This window comes from Temnothorax longispinosus, chromosome 6 (genome assembly GCF_030848805.1).
Source record: "Temnothorax longispinosus isolate EJ_2023e chromosome 6, Tlon_JGU_v1, whole genome shotgun sequence".
Taxonomy (NCBI): Eukaryota; Metazoa; Arthropoda; class Insecta; order Hymenoptera; family Formicidae; genus Temnothorax; species Temnothorax longispinosus.
The window spans coordinates 6,945,480-6,966,055 of NC_092363.1; the positions used below are offsets into that span (position 1 = coordinate 6,945,480).

At 37.5% G+C, this 20,576-nt stretch overlaps 2 protein-coding genes across 6 annotated transcripts in view; one reads left to right on the forward strand and one right to left on the reverse strand.

The window, feature by feature from the left end:
* Positions 1 to 19,384, reverse strand: part of LOC139814784 (protein expanded) — a 33,129-nt gene extending 13,745 nt beyond the window's left edge. For all 3 annotated transcript variants that reach the window (XM_071781271.1, XM_071781269.1, XM_071781270.1), the window contains exons 1-2: positions 18,709 to 19,384; positions 8,646 to 8,695 (exon numbers count right to left, since the gene is read on the reverse strand). The gene's annotated coding sequence lies outside the window, so the exon portion shown is untranslated. The remainder of the gene's footprint in view (positions 1 to 8,645; positions 8,696 to 18,708) is intronic.
* Positions 20 to 8,608, forward strand: LOC139814789 (putative sodium-dependent multivitamin transporter). 3 transcript variants are annotated; one of them, XM_071781284.1, is made up of 9 exons: positions 20 to 1,033; positions 1,198 to 1,419; positions 1,866 to 2,206; positions 2,709 to 2,828; positions 3,212 to 3,526; positions 4,093 to 4,210; positions 4,445 to 4,707; positions 4,940 to 5,213; positions 5,763 to 8,608. In XM_071781284.1, the coding sequence occupies exons 1-8, from the start codon at positions 923 to 925 to the stop codon at positions 5,178 to 5,180; spliced, it is 1,731 nt and encodes a 576-aa protein (XP_071637385.1). In that variant the 5' UTR covers positions 20 to 922; the 3' UTR covers positions 5,181 to 5,213; positions 5,763 to 8,608. The 3 variants fall into 3 exon arrangements, with proteins under 3 accessions (XP_071637385.1, XP_071637384.1, XP_071637386.1); XM_071781283.1 differs by lacking the exon at positions 5,763 to 8,608 and having other exon boundaries at positions 4,940 to 5,469; XM_071781285.1 differs by lacking the exon at positions 5,763 to 8,608 and having other exon boundaries at positions 1,198 to 1,383; positions 4,940 to 5,469.
* Positions 19,385 to 20,576: the final 1,192 nt, after the last annotated feature.

Below are 20,576 nucleotides of genomic sequence, written 5' to 3' on the forward strand. Positions count from 1 at the left end.
TCGTAATGTCATATGAGAAATTCGCGTAGATCTAGCGAAAAAAAAATAAATGATTAAAATATTCCCCCTGCCCCCCTCCGACAATTTCACAATTTTCATATAAAGCTTTCTTCCAAAAACAGAAAGAAAAAAATATTATAAACGTCGATCGATTTAATAAATACTTTAATAAAAATATTAAACGTAAAGATAGCGGATATTCGCTGTTGGTGTGACAATATGAAAAAAAAATCGGCGATGTTTATCTAATCTGTGTCTTGTAACTATAATTATAATGGAGAAGTCATTGAAGATAATTGGACGGAATAACTTCAGCCTTACGAAGAGTACGCGCCTCTCTCTCTCTCTCTCTCTCTCTCTCTCTCTCTCTCTTCTCACACAGCTTGAACCTTTCCGCTGCAGAAGCCATATAGAAAAATCATATCCGCTTGCTCTTCGCTCGAGAACATTGGTATATAAGAGCATTGCTCTTCTGAGAGTACCTGATTATTTTGCACTCCTGCAACCTTTGTAACAAATTTTCGTTATTATCTATAAGATTTCGTTATCAAGAGAGGGATTATAGAAAATCGGGCAAGTATATTTTAGAAGCAATATACCTATATATATTCAAGAATCATATTACATAGGTAGGAAATAATCATAAAACGACTGTGTATTTATTGATAGCGAAACAAACGTGAGATTAGATCACGCCAGAGATTATAAACGCGTTGCTTACGGCACGGTAAAAACGGCAATACGTTGATAAGCAATTCATATTTCAGACAGCATTTGTTCGGTTCTCTTAAAAATGAAGCAAGTGCAGGATTGTTTTTCAAGAATAAAATAAATTAGATCGATTCACGAACAAAGCAGCGTCGTGCGCTACGAACGATTCGTTTTTAATTGGTGGTGCGGTGATAGATTTGTGACAAACATCATGGAAACGTTAACTGTAGCGGATTATGCGGTGATTGGTGTATTAATTCTAATCAGTTCCGGCATCGGTGTGTATTATTGGTTCACCGGTGGCCGACAGAAGTCGACTGAGGTATTTCTTGTGTTACACACAATGTTGTATTTTTATATCTTCTACTGCACACAATAATGCTTTAATAACTTTCAATTTTGATTTTTGATTGATTTATTAATTAATATTGTCTCAATAAAAAATACCTAAAAATAAGATAGCTTCTCATGAATGCATTTCTGCAGGAATATTTCATGGCAAACAAGTCAATGCGAGTGATCCCGGTAGCGATAGGTTTGATGGTTTCATATTTATCAGCAGTCAGTCTACTCGGAGTGAGTTCCGAAAATTACGTGTACGGTACACAATACGCTGTGATCAACATCGCTTATGGCCTCGCCACGCCGTTCGCAGCCTATTTTTATTTACCGGTATTTTTTAAACTAGGCACTGCGAGTGCTTTCGAGGTAAAAAAGCGTTAACACCATTACGCAAAATTCAAGATTAGTTTTGCTAAAGATAATATTTATTACTTACAAATATTTAATCGTTTTCGAAATATTTTTGTTCTATATCAGATATTATATGTTAGACTAATGAAGTACTTAATGTCTTTAATTATTATTCGCTTAAAAGTAGTCTGAAGTATTGAATACAATCCTAAACTGTATAAAAAATGTGTTGTATAAAAATCAAATTAAGAAGAAAAATATATCTGTCAGCAAGAAATTATCTACTAAAGTAGAAAAGAAATATTTTACCTTGTTTTTTCTTTTCATATTTTTTGTCATGTTTTTTTTTTAATTAACAGAACTATAATCAATAATTTTGAAGGTGAGATAGCGTTAAGTAGCTTTAAAATTTAATTGATCGAAATTGATTTGACACAACTATATATGGACATTCGTTGCAGTATCTACAGAAGCGTTTCGGCACGACCACCCGATTAATAGCCAGTTTTGCCTTTTTGCTCCAATTGCTTCTGTACAGCGGTGTGGTGTTGTATGCACCTGCGCTGGCCTTAGAAGCCACCACGGGTATTTCAAAGACCGCAAGTGTGATTGGTTTAGGACTCATCTGCACTTTCTACTCGACGATCGGAGGTATCAAGGCAGTACTTATCACCGACGTTTTCCAGGGTCTATTAATGCTGACTGCCGTTGTCACGATTATCGCTACTGCGGCTGTTGACAACGGTGGCGTGGACCGAATTTGGCGGATCGCCGGTGAGGGATCCCGGTTGGAATTTGACAAGTAATTTTTTTGACTGACACAAAAGTTCTTCGAAAAACGTCCTCGTATCTGTTACTGTATCTGCCCTAAAACACCGTTTGTGTTACATTTCTATATAAATTTCCGTTATTGAACATCTATATCTATGGGAATATAAATTACATTTTATACAATTCCACTTACAGTGAATGAACCCTTAATTCCTCAATTTCATTTGTGCCTTGTTTTATCATAAATTAATATTTTCATATAAAGGAAATACAAAATTATCGCTATTTTAACTATTATAGAATCTTCATTTTATTTTTTATTGTATTTAAAATTATGGTGATAGAGTAATTGCGACAAAGAAAAGTTAAAGTGTTCTATAACTTCGTAATTTTCTAATTAATTTAAAATCGAAAAGGCTTTCGATGGACAATCGAAAGTAACACGTTGATTGATCAAGTGAAACGAATAAAATAAAGTTGTCACCGACCGCAGGAAGCATTTATTTATTTTAACTTTTTACGTATGCCCGCAGCATCTCTCCGGATCCAACTGTACGACATACCTGGTGGAGTTTGACACTTGGTGGTTTCTTTACTTACCTCTCCTTGTACAGCGTTAATCAAGTTCAGGTTCAAAGAATGCTGACTGTCAGGTAAAGCGGAGATTGACTTTAATTTCGAATTAAACGTGAATTAATCAAATTCAAAAATAACAGTTGCATCATTCTTTCGTGCTATCGTTAAGTAAAAAAAATTCTTTGAGGAGATTACAAGGAGACTCATCAGAAATATTAAGAATTACATAAAATTTAAAACATAAGCTCTATTATAAATAATGTCAGCACGTGAATTATTTTCACCGGTTAGTTTTTCAGAACCATTTATAACACAGTTCAAGATTTTTTAATTAAAACGCCATCGGTATACGTGCAGGAATTTGACGGCCGACGTTGGAAGGTCCAAATTTCTAAATCGTCGTCAAATTTTCCGTATATCACCAGAGGATCTTTAATTTACGCTATGTTAATTGTATTAGCAATCTAGCAGCCGCTCAGCGCGCATTATGGTGGAGCTGGCCGATGGCATCGATCATGTCGCTTACTCTGTGCTTTTCTGGACTAGCGATGTATGCGAAATATCATAACTGTGATCCACTCGAGGAAGGCAGGATTACCTCAAATGATCAATTGATGCCGTTGTACGTGATGGACACGCTGTCGGATTATCCCGGTGTCCCTGGGCTTTTCATAGCCGGGATTTTCAGCGCCGGACTCAGTACCATCTCGGCCACGGTTAATTCCCTCGCCGCTGTTATTCTTGAAGATTATATCAAACCACTCTGTCGTGTAAGGTAAGAGTCGTGATAACGCGAAATAATTGTAAACCGAGTTGTTCCGGAAAACAATATTTGGTTTTAAGGCAATCTAAATCCCTCGAAGAGATCCCCAGATAGATATTGTGGATAAAAATGTATTAAGATAATATAAGAATTATATTTTTGTGTAGAAAATTTAAAAATGTAGCACAGGATAATACATTTGTTATACACGGTATCCTATCAAAAGCTGAACATTTATAATTAATACTTTATATCGTTAAAGTTAAAAGAGATAATTAATATTATACGTTCTCTATTACATTTTGATATTTTTCTTCTTTATTTTTAATCTGGATTTCGTCGAGGCTGTTTCATAATCAGATGATCTCGAATGCATTTCTCTCTCCCTCTTCCTCCTTTTTCCCTTTTCCGTTCGCTTCCTGTTTCCTCTTCTCCTTTTCTCTCTGCTTTTCCTTTCTCTTCCTCTTTTCTTTTCCCTTTTCATCCTCTTTCTTTCCTCCTTCTGTTAAGAATTATCGATCAAGAAATAATAAGATCTTTGATATTCTAGAGCAAAGCGCGAACAATATTGATTACAGAAACAGGGAGCTATCTGCTACGGCGTCAATAATCATTAGCAAAATTTTAGCTATTATAGTTGGACTATCGTGTGTGGCAGTCGCTTTTCTCGCACAATATCTTGGCGGGTTGTTGCAGGTATGTAAAATTTGCTTTCAGTACCGATTCACGTATACAATAAAGTAAAAACGTGTCAAGCAAGAAATAGTTAATCCTAGAAAGATTAATTTAAATCATCCAAAAATCGATTCCGCAATTCGTTAAAGAATTTTTTATATCGTAGAAAATTTGTCAAACACCCTTTTGCGAAATGAGATATCTTAATCGTAGAGCGAACTTCTTCTCTCAGTAAAAGAATTTCTTTTTCTGCAGGCGGCTCTGACGATCTTTGGTGTCGTAGGTGGACCTATGCTGGGTTTGTACACGCTCGGCATGTTCCTCCCATCGTGCAACCAACGGGGCGCGATCGCCGGCTTCGTTCTTAGTCTCATGTTCTCCTTGTGGATAGGATTCGGACAACCGAAACCGCCGATTCCGCGGCTAGGTGTCTCAACAGACGGTTGTAACAGTACCATTATGTATCACAAAAACGATGGAAAATCGTTAATTTATCCAAATCTGCATTATGAACACCAGTGAGTAAAAATTCAAGTAATAGAGTTTTGTGTAACTCGGACTTTCAGACAAGCTTAACTTTAAGCTTGTTAGAAACTGCTTAGAAAAATAGTTAATAACTTCTAAAAAAAAAAGAACTTATTTCGACACAGTACAAGGAAAAAATTCCTTTTTATTTCATGTTTCTGTATTATTACTCAATACGGTTGCAGCGACAAAGAAAGAGCTTTAATGAATATTTCTCGATTACAGAATGGAGGAAGATAAATCCTATTTCTATCTTTATCGCATATCCTATATGTGGTACTGTCCATTGGGATTTCTCATTGCCATAATCACGGGCTGGCTCGTCAGCTGGATCACAAGATGGATTTTTAGGGAAAGCCTGACCGAAATCGATTCTGTTTTGCTAAGTCCGATTGTGGCAAATCGAATACAAAAGAGAAAAGAAATGGATAAATATCGCAATACAATCAACTTAAATAAAAGTTGAGGACTTACAGCCTTATTCTTATAAATGATCGAGGTAAATGGCATTTAAACGTTTGCATTTCTGGTTTATAGAAACGTTGAATATTTATATCCCGCATAGAAGTATACACTTCAGAAGAAATAGAAATATTTATGTCATAATATGCAAATAGTTAATGCGTGAAATATATATGAAAATATATCCGTGTATACTCTACAGCATGTATCAGCAAATTTTTAACTTTCTTCTCGTAAAGTTCGACTGTGATAATATCAAAATAAATAAAAATATAAAAGTTCCTGGTCAAAAAATATAAGCGTTTAAATTTTTCGTGTGTTTAATCTAATCTTAATCCGATAATCATATTTAACGTGAAGAAAATTTTTATTTCATACTTTCGGCTTATTTTTTCATGTATAATTACCATCTCTCTCGTTCAGCCGTACCAATTTCGAGAAACATTCTGTGTATTATTTTAAACTTTTATGCCTTTTCGTAGAATTCGGAACTAGGTGATAATTGCATGATAATTATGAATTAAATAATTGTATTTTATGGCAACATTTTCCTATACAATCAAGATAAAACATTTCTTTTATCAAGAATGATCAGATTGGGCCATTTCGCGCTGTGCGAAAATGCCAGCTGGGAGTCTCGCGACTCGCGACGTACAGACATAAACACTACGGACTACAAACTGCGCGCTGTACGCTTTACCGAAACGTTCGCAAATCACGATGGAATGCCGCCAGACTGGTGTGTACGCGCGCGCGCGCTATACGGTGACACACAGAGCAAACGCAAGCAATGACCTGCGTCATGCAGTTCTTACGTAAGGAAATACCGCCGAAATAACGTACCCGCCAAAATAGTAAATTCCGAACATCCATGTCACGCAGGAAGGGAATTGTAAAAATTTCCAAGATCACAAAAGACTTTATCCGTCAAGTATATAGACCTCGAATTCTTAACGATTAATTATGCACAATAATATTGTTAAATTATAGTATCAGTACATCATAAAAATATTCTTAAGATGTTATAAAGAATGTAATTAGACATGAAGTTAAGTTAAATTAAATGTTATTGCTTATATTAATAGGACGCTATCGCTATATAAATATAAATCTCAAATGTTACTCTATATGTGTATATATGCGTGTTATAATCACATTTTACGGTAATTATTGTCTCACTCTCAATAATTGAGTTACGTTAGTAAAGATAATCATCTGCAGTTGGCATGCGCTTATTATCATAGATGCGTCATGGGATGATCGCGAAAATTCGCACACGTCTAAATTTAAAGCTACAATTTTTAAGGATTTAGAAACGCATGTCATTTATACATGCTATAGATATTCGTAATTATTCTTTGTTATAAGTTTTAATCTCTCATTCCCGCATTATTCCCTTTATTTCTATCTTAACATACTTATTCCCTGTAAATTGATTTGTCACGTTATGTGCGAATTATGTGAGATACTGATTGTCGATAATAAATTACATGCAATCGCGATTCACAATTGGATGCAGTTTTGCAAGGAACAAAGCGTCATTTTCGTGATTTCTATAGTTTTGTATCGATTTTTGTGGAGACAAGAAATTTTTTAAAAACGCATACAACACATGTAATTGTATTTGAGAAGGACTATAGTTCGGTTAACCCTCCGGGGCCATATCTCTTTTTTTAACACGCCTCGGTGGTCGCCACCCCAGACGAATTCAAAGTCTCATAATTTCAATCACAAATATGTAATGGTACAGAACCCGAAATGTGCTCGAGGAAAAAACATATTGTAATTTTTGGTCGCGATAAGGAATATACACCGAAGCCATACTGGGGTGGTCACCACCCCTATAACAATTTTCAAATGTTTACCAAACATTTTGTGCTTGCGGAAGATTTCAGAGATAATTTTATAGCCTCTTCTTCGCATTTTCCTTTTTTTTTTCTTTATTGAGACTCATAAGTCGCCGCAATAAGCTGCGCTTGTCGTGGCGGTGTAAATTGAAAACGTGTTCCTTGTAATAAAAAAAGAAAGCTCCGTACAATTGGACGAACAACGGGAATGAGAAAATAAAGATGTCGTTCAAGCTGTCGGGCGCGAAATGGCTACCGGTTTTGTGCGTTTCTCGCAGGAACGCATCGCTCATTTTTACTTCTCGATTTAAATCAAAATCGATCTACTATAAAGCCACATTGTAACCACTTTTTTTTCAAGTAACGTTACGCAAGTTTTTTAAAACAGCTATCAGCATGTTTTGTCACATATTCTAGTTGATATGAATTACAAGTATAAAAGCAACTCTCGGATTATTCAGGAAAGCAATTCAGTGATAGTCTTAATATTAAAATAAGTATAACATTAAGCACAAATTTACGATTTCTTTTTTAACGAAAAAGACGATGGACGTTTATTTACAGGATTTGAGTCAAGAATGTCCATAAATTAAACCTAAGACCAAATAGTAGAATTCATCAGGAAAAACTATCACCAGGAAAAACTGATTCAAGCTTAAAAAATGTTATCGTCAAAAGTATTTAAAGATATCAAACTTAAAACTAAAGCTATGGCTTTATCTTATCTGAAAAATTTGGTTTTAGATTGCTTGGCAGAACTTTTGTTTCTGGATAATCCAATATACTAAAACTATTTTGGCTAGGAGAAATAACGTTTCCCTCAAAACAACCATAAATTGAGTCTATCCCCCAACAGGTCTTCGTCCGTGCTAGTATATCCTTGGTGAAAGGATATTAAAATTTAAAAGCACATCTTGGACTTTATGGAATATTATTATTATCAACATTTTTAACCGAAGAATCAAGAAACAGCAAATGTACTGTATCGGCATATTAAAAAATGAAATATATCTCGAAAACAATACAATTTTGGAAATTTTGTCAAAGGGAATAATACTTATTTTTTGACAAGAAACATATGACAGTACCTATGAATTTGCCTTATATGCATGATTTATGATATTGTGCAAAGCTATAACATATGCGGATGTGACTCTTCTAACGTTCTCGGCAATTAAATGGAATTACCGAGTTGCGGTATATCATCGTCGCAACTTGCATTCTCATTATCATATAAATTCTTCGTATGAAACAAATCTGTCTGTCGACGTGCGTAAGGATTGACTTGATACTCAAATGAAAGTAACGATATAGATAATAATTGTGGAATTTATACTATTGATACAAAACACTGTCAAAATAACTAAATGGTTTATCTAATCTATTTAGTCTAACTACGTTTGAAATTATTGAGGCTCATTAAAGATTGGTATCGCTTATATCAGTTTTAGTTTGAAATTTCCAAGTTTTTGTATACAGTTCTTATATAGCAGCAAGAGCGTTGCAGCAATTATATAAGTAAAAATCATATCCGCGTATTCTTCGTTAAAAATGTTCGAATTATAAATATAATTGTTATTATAAAAAAAAACATTAATTGAAGAAAGAGAAAAGTGACTTACCTAGATTCCTTCGTCTTCTGAATCCTCCGCCTGCGATTTCACGAATCCACCTGCAACATACACGCGAAAATTAGTCGTAAATCATCTCGATTGTAATAATGGCTCGACGGCAAATAGTTATAATTATCTTAATTGTTCTCCAAGAAAAAGAGAGAGAGAGAGAGAGAGAGAGAGAGAGAGAGGGATGGAAGAAAAAGGAACGTAATCGCGGCACTCTCGAGAAGAGCGACGGTTTAAGCAATACGATCGTTTTAGAGTTCGTCATTGTTTTATTCCTTCGTTTATATTGGCTCCTTCGCGGAGATTGATTCAAGCCCTGAGAGAGAGATAGAGAGAGAGGAGCGGACTGTACGTTACGGATTAAGCGCATAGTCATCGCGCGCGGTCGAGACGAAATCGAAAGAACGGGTCCGTATGGGGACGCGTAGCTCGGGAGCTCGGGAGCTTGTCATTATATTCACATTATAATCTCATCAGGATATTCCTCTGCTTAGTCGGACAGCCATACGAAAATACGAGGCCATATACCTGTGCCCTGCCCTGCCGGCTCTGCCCTATCCTGCCGTGCCTCGTCCTCATTTCACGTGCTTCACTGCTTAAAAGATCCAATGACACTATGCGTAAAGAATTTCTGCAGATACTCGAATTGTATTTCTGATTCATAAATATCATGTTACTTATCTAACCAATGCTCAAATTCTCCGTATTTTCTTAGTCAACTCTAATTACATCAATATCATAACGATAAGCAACACACGAGTTATTTTTGTCAATATAGAAAACAATTTATTCCTCAAAATTTTTTACCATATTTTGAAACGATACAATACACTCTTTCTTTATCTCTTTATTTTTGTTTCTCTTTTTACAATAAACTCGTAATAATTGCACAAAGTTAATAAATATGAACATTGCACGAACAACTTTCTGTAATTTTTTTCTTCAAATATAAGTTTTTACCTCGGTTTTTACTTAATTTAAGTAAAGATATCTAATTCTAAATAAATATGTGATTATATTAAGTAAATATGTTGTTAGGAGTATTCAAATAAATATTTTTAAATATTAAAAAACTTTTTTTTTCAGTGTAGGATACCGAGAGATCTATATAATATCTCGACACAATTGCTGATGGAATTGGATGTCATAAAAGTTAGCTAAGAGTTATCGAAGTTACACTTTATATTTCCGTCTTATCTTTTCACGTAACTCTACTTTCCCCACTCTTTTATAACACATTTGTATAATCGTTAATGGATCACTCTATATTATGCAAAGCCATGGAGAATCGCGATCAAAACGCTCCTCTATTTCATCCATTTTCCTTGTCATTGCTTATGCATCGGTGAAAGCCATCAACGATAACCTACTCCGACAGCAGCAACAGTTGCAGCTAGCGGCAGCCAACTTCGCGAAAGGAGGAATCCCAATTACGCCCGAGCATGCACTCTGTTATGTACAGTACTCCGCGAGATACTTGCAAAATAACGTGCATGCTGGTTTACTTTGTCGGAAGCACGAGATACGAGAGAAGGTAAGGAATGGAAATAGCTATAGGCTCAAGTTGAATCGCGAATACGTTGACAATCGTTCGAATAACGGATTTTCGAAAATTTGAATATTATTCGAAATCGAAAGATTTCTGATCTTGAAGCTGTCTCAAATATTTTTAAAATGTGTATTTGTTTCTCTTACAACACTTTACATTATTATTTCAATTTTTATATATATTTTATACCGGATACAAATACACATAGATAACAATTTAAAAAAAATTAAAAGATTTTAGATGTTTAAACAAACCTTCCAGAAAATATTTCCTAAATATTCAAAACTTTCTAGCATTCAAAACTTTCAAAATTTCTCATTTTACATATAAATTATATTCAAAGTAATTCAAATCTTGATATGATTGAATTATTTGGAAACTTTCAGAAGGAAGAATCGATCATTGAATGGAGGACATGAAGAAAAAGTTCGGATAAACGAAGAGAAACAGAGAAAAGGAGGAAGAGCGAGAGGAAAGAGAAAAGAGGAAAGAGAGAAGGAGAGAGAGAGAAAAGAAGAAAAAGTAGAAGAGAAAAGAGAAAGAGGAAATATCTGTACAAAAAAAGGTACAGAATGAATAGAGCGAAGGAAAAGTAGCTGAAGAAGAGGAGGAAGAGAGGATAGATACAGATAACTCTTCGCACAGCTGTTTCCAGTTTCGCCTTTCTCCTTCTTCCTCTCGAATCTTCGTTTCTCCAGCGTCTCTCCTTTTTTTTCCTTTTCGCCCTCTTTCTTTCACTCTGACTTCCATCTTCCTTAACTTCTCGTTCTCTTTTTTTTTATCTCACTTCCTCTCTCTCCCTCCCTCCTCCCCTCCCCACTCTCTCTCTCTCTCTCTCTCTCTCTCTCTCTTTATCTCTTTCTCTCTCTCACACTCTATCTTCTCCTTCTCTCTTATATTCCTCTTTTATCCTTCTCTCTTCTCTGCTATTCACGTCTCATTTTATCTCTCGCTTCCTCCTTCTGTACGGCCAATTCTTCGTATTATACCAGGTTGTGGCGTGGAATGCGGGCGTCCTTCGTCCGCTTCAAGCCAACGTCCAACCGATGAGCCCCGCTAGCATTATCCTTCGTCGATCCTTCGCACGCGCTCCTTAGGGCTCGGTAAAATTAACCGGGAATACTCGCTTGAAAGAAATACCCGTTGAGAGAAATATCTCGCACTCTCTTCTCTCCGTCTTTCTTTAGTAAAACTTGCCGACGTGCTTGTGACGCGCTCTTTTGAATATATTGTTGATGAAATTATCGCAGTTATTTTTTTTTTAGTGTAGCATTAGAATCTGATTTAAAAATAAAAGCAAATATCGATGTTTCAATGTCTCGATTTCATTGAAAATGTGAGTTATCATTATATTCAATTATCAATTATTTAGTGGGCAAAATCATGGATTGAAAAAGATTATCTTCTCGATGATATTTTTTTCGAGTCTATCGACTTGAATGTTTTGCCCCTAGTTTATTAATTGCATCTACGTTGCAATTTTTTAATTATCTATTGCTAATGTACTTTTCGAGGTACTTTTTAACAGAATTCCGAAGATAAGACGAGAGAGAAACGAAGCCTGAGTGTTAATAAATTTTTATTATTGTTCTAATTATAGTTATTAACAAGAGATCTCATAATTTCTCACTTGGAACCTCACGAAGGTCACTGATCGTGAAGGTCAAGATCATCAGGATCGATGTCTAATTCAAGGCTATTCACGAAATTTAAAAAAAGTTAGAAATAAGTTTATATTTCACTCTAAATATCTTAAATTTGCATATTTCATTAGCCTTTTCTTTTAACATATTTCACGTGGTTTTGAATCGAAGGATTCAAAGTAAAATTGCCGTGAGACCAATTTTCAAACTTAATAAAAGCGAGAAGTTCGCTCGCCTGTATGTTTGCAGCAACATGTTTAATTTATCTGTTTTAGTAAACAGCCATCTGTATACTCCCATTCGTAAATCTTGAGTATCACTCGAATCTCCACGGGCATTCGCCTTTCTTATCACGATTTTTTGTTTACACAATGGATTGCGTCGAATGCGCTCACGTATTGCGTGGACAGCATTTTCTGTTCTTACTGACCGCGAACGAGCCTCTCAAGGCCTATCATTTGTATGCGCCTAACTTTTTGAATCTTTTAATTATGCGAAACACACACATCGATTACATATTTAACAAGTTAAATGTATAATATTAAAAATATTATGAGCTTTTTTCCATTTTTTAAATAATGCGACTATAACAATACGGTTTTCAGCATCTCAAAATTGTGTATATATAATCAAAAATTATTATTTATATATCGCTGTTTTAATTCAATATCAAGATATCTTTAATATTCAAAAATTTGAAGATATATTGCGAATTTAATTCTTAAATTTTATATTTTTTAATGAAATTGTGATAAGAAGTAATTATTGTTTTTACTTTATTTGGTATTAATGATCACTAATATGTTTTATCATTTCTTTTTAATTTAGAGTGTCAAAGTATTTCAAAATCATGATATTTAAAAAATGTTTGATGTCACATCAGAGTAGATTATGTTCAAATCATCGCCGATCGTTCAAATCATTGCCGATTCTCGGGTAGGCAAACGGACAGCTATACACGATACATTATCTCACGGTTAACGGCGGATGACACAATAGAGTGCATTGACACTCCATTCGCGTTATTCCGATAGCGTCCCACCTCATGCTTAGCACAGATACACATGCTCGCTTGGATGCGCATAGAGAGCCCGCGAAGGTAGTGGTACTTTCACCAGGTAGCCGGATTCCACGATGCACGCGGATAGCCAAGAGCAGCCCACTTTTGAGATTGCATACCACTTGGGCACATACTGCACGCTATGGCCATGTCAGAATTAACTCTAATACGTGTGTATTATAGATAGAGCAGAGTGATGTTTCAGATATGATGACGTTATTCTTATTTAAATTTGTATATTACAGAGAATTTTTTATTTATATTCATTATTTGGATAAAATTTCAGGTATTTTTTTTATTTGTTTAATGTACGCACGATATGAGCAACAATTAAAACTTATATCTTCATAATTGATAAAATAACATTGACAATAAATGTTAAGCTCAGTCACTTGAAGTTGTGAATACCTATATATATTAAAGTACATTTCAATCGGATGCAAAAATAACATCGTAATCGCGAATGTTTAAGCATAATTTATGGCCAAAATCTAGTTTATTATTACTTACTGTCAATTTATTGTTTAAAAGCGCTCGTATATCTTTTTGTATATCAAGGCAACGTATGACGTCAAAGGGAACAGAATTTATCGTAGCAGAGTTAACTTTGCCTTGACCTAATCCTGATTGAGGTCAAAATCAAGAACCTTTCGTGAAGAAATTTTTTTGTCCCAATAAACTGATATAACTGTGACTTCACGCTCGATACGAAAAAAACTTCATTACGAAGTTATGATAAATTATTCGATACGGCCAAAATCTATCGTATTAACCAAATGAATTTTTTGCTTTTCAAAGCTAGCAAAAAATTACATTTTGCGGTTAAAGAAACCGTCGTTGCTTCAATCGCGGAACAAGAATCAATTCGTCTGTATACGTAAAATAGTTTGCATATTTCGCAAAATCATTTTCAGCAAATAAAATTAGTATTCTTAACAAGTCCTTTTGTTGTCCATATAATAACTGACGAAATTTACAATGACAGCGCGAAACGTGCGATGCCAGCAAATTTTTTTTCTCTTTCGCGTCCGGATATCAAAGAACTTTTGATCAATACGATTTTAAAAAATGCTAATAGAGAATGCTATCAAAAGTTCTTTCTTAATTAGCTGTATATTACCCCGTAAGAAATGTTTGTCAGTCATTTTTTTACAGTAATAATTATTATAACCAACATAATAAAAAGAATTTTGTTAACTGTTAATAGACACCATTTCGAATATTTAATAAAATATCTTTAAAAAAAGAAAATCTGTCTATCATTTAATTATTCTATCAATTCAATATTCCTGAAAAAACTAGATCGACGTTTTTCTAACATAATTATGTATGCGAAAGCATATCGCGAGTTTATTTCGTCATCTCCTATATGAGATCCAACTACGTAAAGACTGCATGTCTCAGTTAATTTAATTAGAATAATCGCAAGTTTTTACTAAAAAAATGTACAAAAAAATCAAGATTTACGAAGTAACTCAATTAATTTACAAATGAAAGAAATTTAGATACTAAATAGACAGGAATAAAAATATTCTGGAATAGAAGTCTCTCTCTCTCGGCAATAACGCTTCGTCTTTCATATCGACAGGACCAGCGGCATTATTCCGATCAAATCGCAAACAGATTTAACGTATTCCGTGCTCCTCGAACAAATATTTTCGTTGCGGCGCGTACGCGCGGTCGGTTCTGCATGCCACGTCGGTTTTGCAAAGCGAAAAAAATCTCGGGTATTATTTGCCGGGTCATAACGGCCTCCAGCGCAGCCTCGAAAGATATTTTGCACCGGTTATTTACACAGAGCAAACACACACGGGCTGGCCGTGAGCCGGGCCGAAGGTGTGCGGGACACACGAAAGCGATCTGAGCTTGACGCATATAGCATGGGAGGGTTAATAACTTATAATATCGGTAGAACGTTAGGTCACGTAGAGCTCAAAACATTCCGTCGCCCTACAATGCAAGGCCGAGCAGGGGGCTCTTTTCTCTTCCTTGCGCCTCGTCGTGCCCGGAAACGCGGGCCGACTCGGATACGCTACCCCACGCCACTTCTGCAAGGTTTAACTCCTTCAGTGCCACGCCCGTGTACACGAGTAATCAGATATATCACTCGCTTTTTTCAACTTTTGTTCGTTACGTCGTTACGTTATTGTTACACGTTATGTTGTTCGTGACGTCGACTACGAGGAATAAATATGTATATCCTTTTACAAAGGTACGGTATAAGCGATAAAGAAATGTGTTGTCGTACCGAGTATGATTTATTCACTTTCGCGAGAAATATGAATGAGATATATTGACTCGCGTGTATGCCAAGAAGCGCGTGTGTTCTCCTCTCTTCCTGTCTCCAGAAATATAGAAATATGTACTCTTGTCAAGTAGAATTATAAGTAACTTCAATCATACGCAACACAAATATTTTAGCACTTTTGGATACAAATGTATAAAATCTTCAAAAGTTAAAAAATAATAATTTTCAATGTCAATAGTACCTATTTAATTAGATATTGAATAAATTTGTGCGTCTCGATTAGAAATTATAATCATACAGTTAATTGTTATTTTCTTTATAACAATTAACTGTATGATTATAATCTCACTAATTATATAGGTAAAAGAAAGTCTGTCCAGCGAATAAAAGATATTTTATTTCTTTACAGTTGCATTATGTACATATATACCTGTTATTTGCTCCTAAAGGTTTTTTATACGTCGACTAAAGTTGACGTTTTTAAGATACCGGATATGTCAGCGAATATCACTGGAGTCTGAATAGTTAAATTGGTAAGACGTTTGCTCGATAGAGAGGTCCAGATTCGATCTCTCATCGAGATAATATTTTTCTCAATCCCAATTTCTCATTAATAACTGCTTCTAAGATATTTAATTGCAAGCAATTAATACATTGATTATCTATTATCAACGTCAATTCAAATGTGTAAAATAAATATTATTAAAAAAAAAGACCGCGTAAAAGTCAATCTCTCGAGATAATATTTTCGCAATGCTAATTTCTCGTCAACCAACGGATTGTGGATATTTAATTACAAGCAAATAATACGTTAATTATTAACGTCAATTCAAATATGTAAAATAAATATTATTTTACAGGAAAGACCGCGTAAAATACGATCTTTCGTCAAAATATTTTTTGCAATGCTAATTTCTCGTCAATAACAACTTCTAAGATATTCAACTGCAAGCAATTAACACATTGATTATTTATTAACGTCAATTCAAATGTGCAAGATAAATTTTATTTTACAGAAAGTGCCGCTTATAAAATCATGATCGGTGCGCGATGGAGATATCATTGTGATATTTCACACATATTAATATCAGGCCAACAAAAAATTGATATTAACTATCCATCTACTTTGTATATTATATATAATGGATGCATCTGCTTCTTAAAGAGAAATAAAGTTGCTTTTTCAAATCCTGCTTTCCAGATCCTAGCAAATTATTAATGAACACGAAATATATCACTCGGGAAAAGACGAGGGAAAAGATCAAATTGGCCGCGCATGATTCTTAGAGAAAAAGCTTTGATAAAATAAGGAGCGATCAAAGAGGATTGAATTTTGTAATAGTCGGTTTTTCCGCGCAGCGCGGTGTAGAGGGGGACTTCAGAACGACGACTGGCGACACTACGAATCTACCGTTCCTCGGATATTAATATTCAACACGTTATAATGCGATAGATAGTGTCAACGACTGTAAAACCGTTCCGTGCCTACAATCGGGTATACTTCTGTACCCCGCAGTCATCATGCCCGTGCGCTTTCATAGCGCAGCAGCGTAGAGAACAATGATGTGCGGACGCATATCTAAAAAATATCCACATCTAAAAAGAATAATCCTCTTATGTAAATTATTCCAACTTAAACTAAGACTGAAACATCTCCATTGTTTTCGACGGGGGCGCAGAATTACACGGAGTAATCCGATTAGACGGGGGGGAGAGGAGAAAAAGCGAGCTAGTAGTCGAGTTAGGTGTGAAATATCCCGTCGCTGATAATATTCCTGCGCTAACGCGGGTCCCGCGGACCACGACACGACGACGCAGTTGAGCGAATGTGTGCGAATACCGCGGCGCGCGGGCCGCTAGTAGTACAAACCGCTCGGAATCGCGCGAGTGCGGCGTGCGCATGCGCGCCCGCTATGGAATGCGCGCTCTCGCGTACCTTTACCTCCCCCCTCCTGCCCCCCTCCCGCACCGGGCCCCTCCGCGCGCGCGCGCGCCAACCCTCTCGCATCATCGCGCGCGCGGCTGGGCCGGGGCCCTTCTACTCCGTTCCCCTCCCGCGCCCCTCCGCCCGCTGCGCGGGGGCCATTGCAATCTCCTCTTTGTTGCTTTGCCACGCCGCGCGCCGCGCCACGCCGTTTCGGTACGCTGCCTCGGCGTACGCGCGTCACACTACGCGGCTCATTTCATTCGGCGATGTGATGTCATACACCACGTTGAACGCGCGATGCATATGTGTGAACGCACGCGCGCGTAAACGTAGTGCGTACGTACGTGCGTGCGCGCGTGCGTGCGCGCGCACGTTGCGCATGCGACATGTCCATGCACGTGCATATTTGTGAAAGAAATTGGAAAGCGCGCATGGTCCAATCGGTCCAATTGAAGGCGCGCGTAAGTATCCGTATTTATGGACGGCATTGCGTGTAATCGTATCGCACGTGATTTTGGACGTTCGAAAAAGCGCTTTCCCATTTCTCTTTTATATACATACCTCCCTTAATGTTATACATGGAAACATTACAATTACCATTCGACCTGAATTTCTCGAAATTATAATTGTAAGTAAAATGACTTGTCAAGTAAAAATTTCAAAATTTGTAAGTAACTCGAAGAATCTCACACGTTTGGTAATGTCAAGTCGGTAAACTTAAAGTTAATGAGAAGGAAATGAGTTGCCGCAAGTATCTATTTCGCGAAAATGTTGCAAAGATTGCCAGTAATGATTCACTAAATCTTGCTGCGATGCGTCCATTCGAAATTCATGTTAAAGTATAATATTAAGAATAAGCAGAAGTTCCACGACCTTTCTCTTTCCCTCCCTCCCTTTCTCCTTCCCTATCTGCCTTCTCCTCCTCTTCATGCTTTCCTCCACTCTCTTAAGTGACCTCTATATATGTACATACAAATTTTATTAATGTTGTGTATGAACATATATGTATAATTTTTATAGTTTAATGTAGGAATTTTCCGGAATTAAAATTGTAATTAATTTTAATTAAAATTTGACTGAGTAGCAATTTTCCAGAATTAAAATTAACATCAATTAAAATTAAAATTAAAATTAAAATTAAAATTCACGAAATATGTACATAGTCCAAGTTTTCATTCATTCCTATACTAATATACGTATAATAATCCTATATTCAATATCCCAAAAATAATTTGCCAGATTAATGAGAACTCTCCTTTCATTATAGTCGAACATAACGATACCTACTTAATTCTCCATGGCAATGTCCCAGTAACTAGCACGACGAGTGCAAGTTTCTTTATTTAATTATTGCCGGTTGCGGTCGTTTAATAGATTTGCAAGAATTTGCAAGAGAATGCAACGCTGTGCAACGCGTCGCGCGCGAAAACGCGTGTCGCGCCGACCGGACCGCGTTCGTTCATCGATAGCCGAGCGCGCGAGGCGAGCGACACGCGAATTAACCGTCGACGTTGCGCCGCGGCGATTATACGAATCGAAGGAGGCGCCGCGCGCCGCGCCGCGTTGCGCCGTTCACTCGATGGAAAGCGGGGAACGCGTGCGCGCACATCGCACACGCTGTGGGAATCGCGCTTACCTTTTCCTTCGCGGTGTGTCTCGCGACAACGTCTTCACGCTCGATGATTTATCTTCGCGCGAGGCGCATCCAGCGAAGGAGCGACGGCGCGTTCGTAATCCGGTTAATCCAACGTGACACAGGGGTTGGGACGTGCGCGGGTTAGCCGTGCGCAACAGGTGGTCGTCGTAGGTAAACACTCGCGGATCGGAATCGCATTCGTAATTCGTAAATAATATCCGCGGGACGGGGCATCAGGCACACAGGCACACAAAAAAAAAGCAACGTCGTCCGCTCGCACTCGCGCGAGTGAGCACAAGTTTCACACTGAAACGCACAACGCTTCTCGGCAATCTCGGCGGCCGCGCGGCGGAGCTGATCCCCGGGAGAGGAAAACGCGCGCGCGCGCGCGGCGCGGCCGAACGATTCCCTCCCGCGAGACGACGAGCCCCTCGCTCGTTCGCTCTTCGACTACGACAGTGCGACGACGACGCGGTTCCTTACGGAAAGTATATGGTGTGTCGCACGCGCGCGCGCGCGCGCACGAACGGTATTCTTCCACCGCGAACGCGGCGCGGGCGGCACGCGAGGAACGTCGCGCGCGATGAGAATCTCAGGCGGCGCAGCGGCGAGACCGTGGAAACGGGGGCGACCGTTGAAACCGAGGCCCGCACAATCACGACATTTTACACCGGCAGCCGGCGAGTGACTGACTGACTGACTCGCGCCCGCGCCACTCGCGGCTCGCGGGCGGCGCGGCCGCGCCGCGTACCGGCTCGCGCTCGCGCTCCACCATCGGCTCCGGCTCCAAACTCACCGCGGGGCACCGGGCAGTGGGCACCGGCTCGCGGAACTCGGGATAATCCGGGATAATCACCTCGGTACCGAAGCACCGCGCGACACACCGTAATATACCTACTCTCCGCGTTCTTCCGCGCGGAAGGAATCGGATTATCCCGATTTCATGGGCTCGCCCGTCGAAACGTCGAAACTGCAACGTACATTGATTATTTATCGATCGAGAGGTATAATAAGATCCCTTTCGACAGTTCCGATCGTTCCGAACTTACTGGTACGACGGAAACGGGGACCGCATCTTGTGAAGAAATAAGTCGAAGATGTAGCATAAAATTATATAAAGCTTCGTTTCTGAAAAAAAAAAAACACATCTTTGTTATACAACGTTAATCCTAAACTACATGACTATATATATTATATATATATATATATATACACACCTACGCACCAAGTTTCTTTCAGATCAACCAGATACTTTCCCACAGAAAATTATAATGAATAAAATCAAGATCAATACGAGCTTGCAAGCGCAGATATTTGTCCTACAACGCAATCGTGTTCTTTATTGTATACTTATTTCTAATGCCTTTTCCAATTAATTGTATTTTATTTTAAGCTGAATTCAGTTTTTTTTTTCTTGTAGTCCCATATTCCGGAAATCAAGCGTTTTAGTGATTGCAGGTTTGTGCAAGCTATATGATTTAAATTCACGAGGTGGTTTGAAGTTAAATTCCAATTTCTAAAATATAAAACAAGTATCCACGTCGACGATTTTAATAGTATATCTAGCTTACAAGTGGGAATCAATTAAATGGCAAAATATCGGCTTCAATATAAACTATCGATCCTGACAATGCTGAAAAATTATTTTAAAGTCCTATGACTGCGTTGTGACATCGTATTTATCATGCGATTAGTAAAAACCGGAACGCGGCCATCGCCGTGCGACCGCTCGCAGCCAATGAGCACGCTCGACGAACCTTATGACAGTATTCATAAGTCCGTTCTTATATTTAAAACCAGTTCTACAATACGTCGCAAACGACTTCAACTGCTAGTTGAAAAGTGTTAATTCTGCGTGCCGCGTGCCA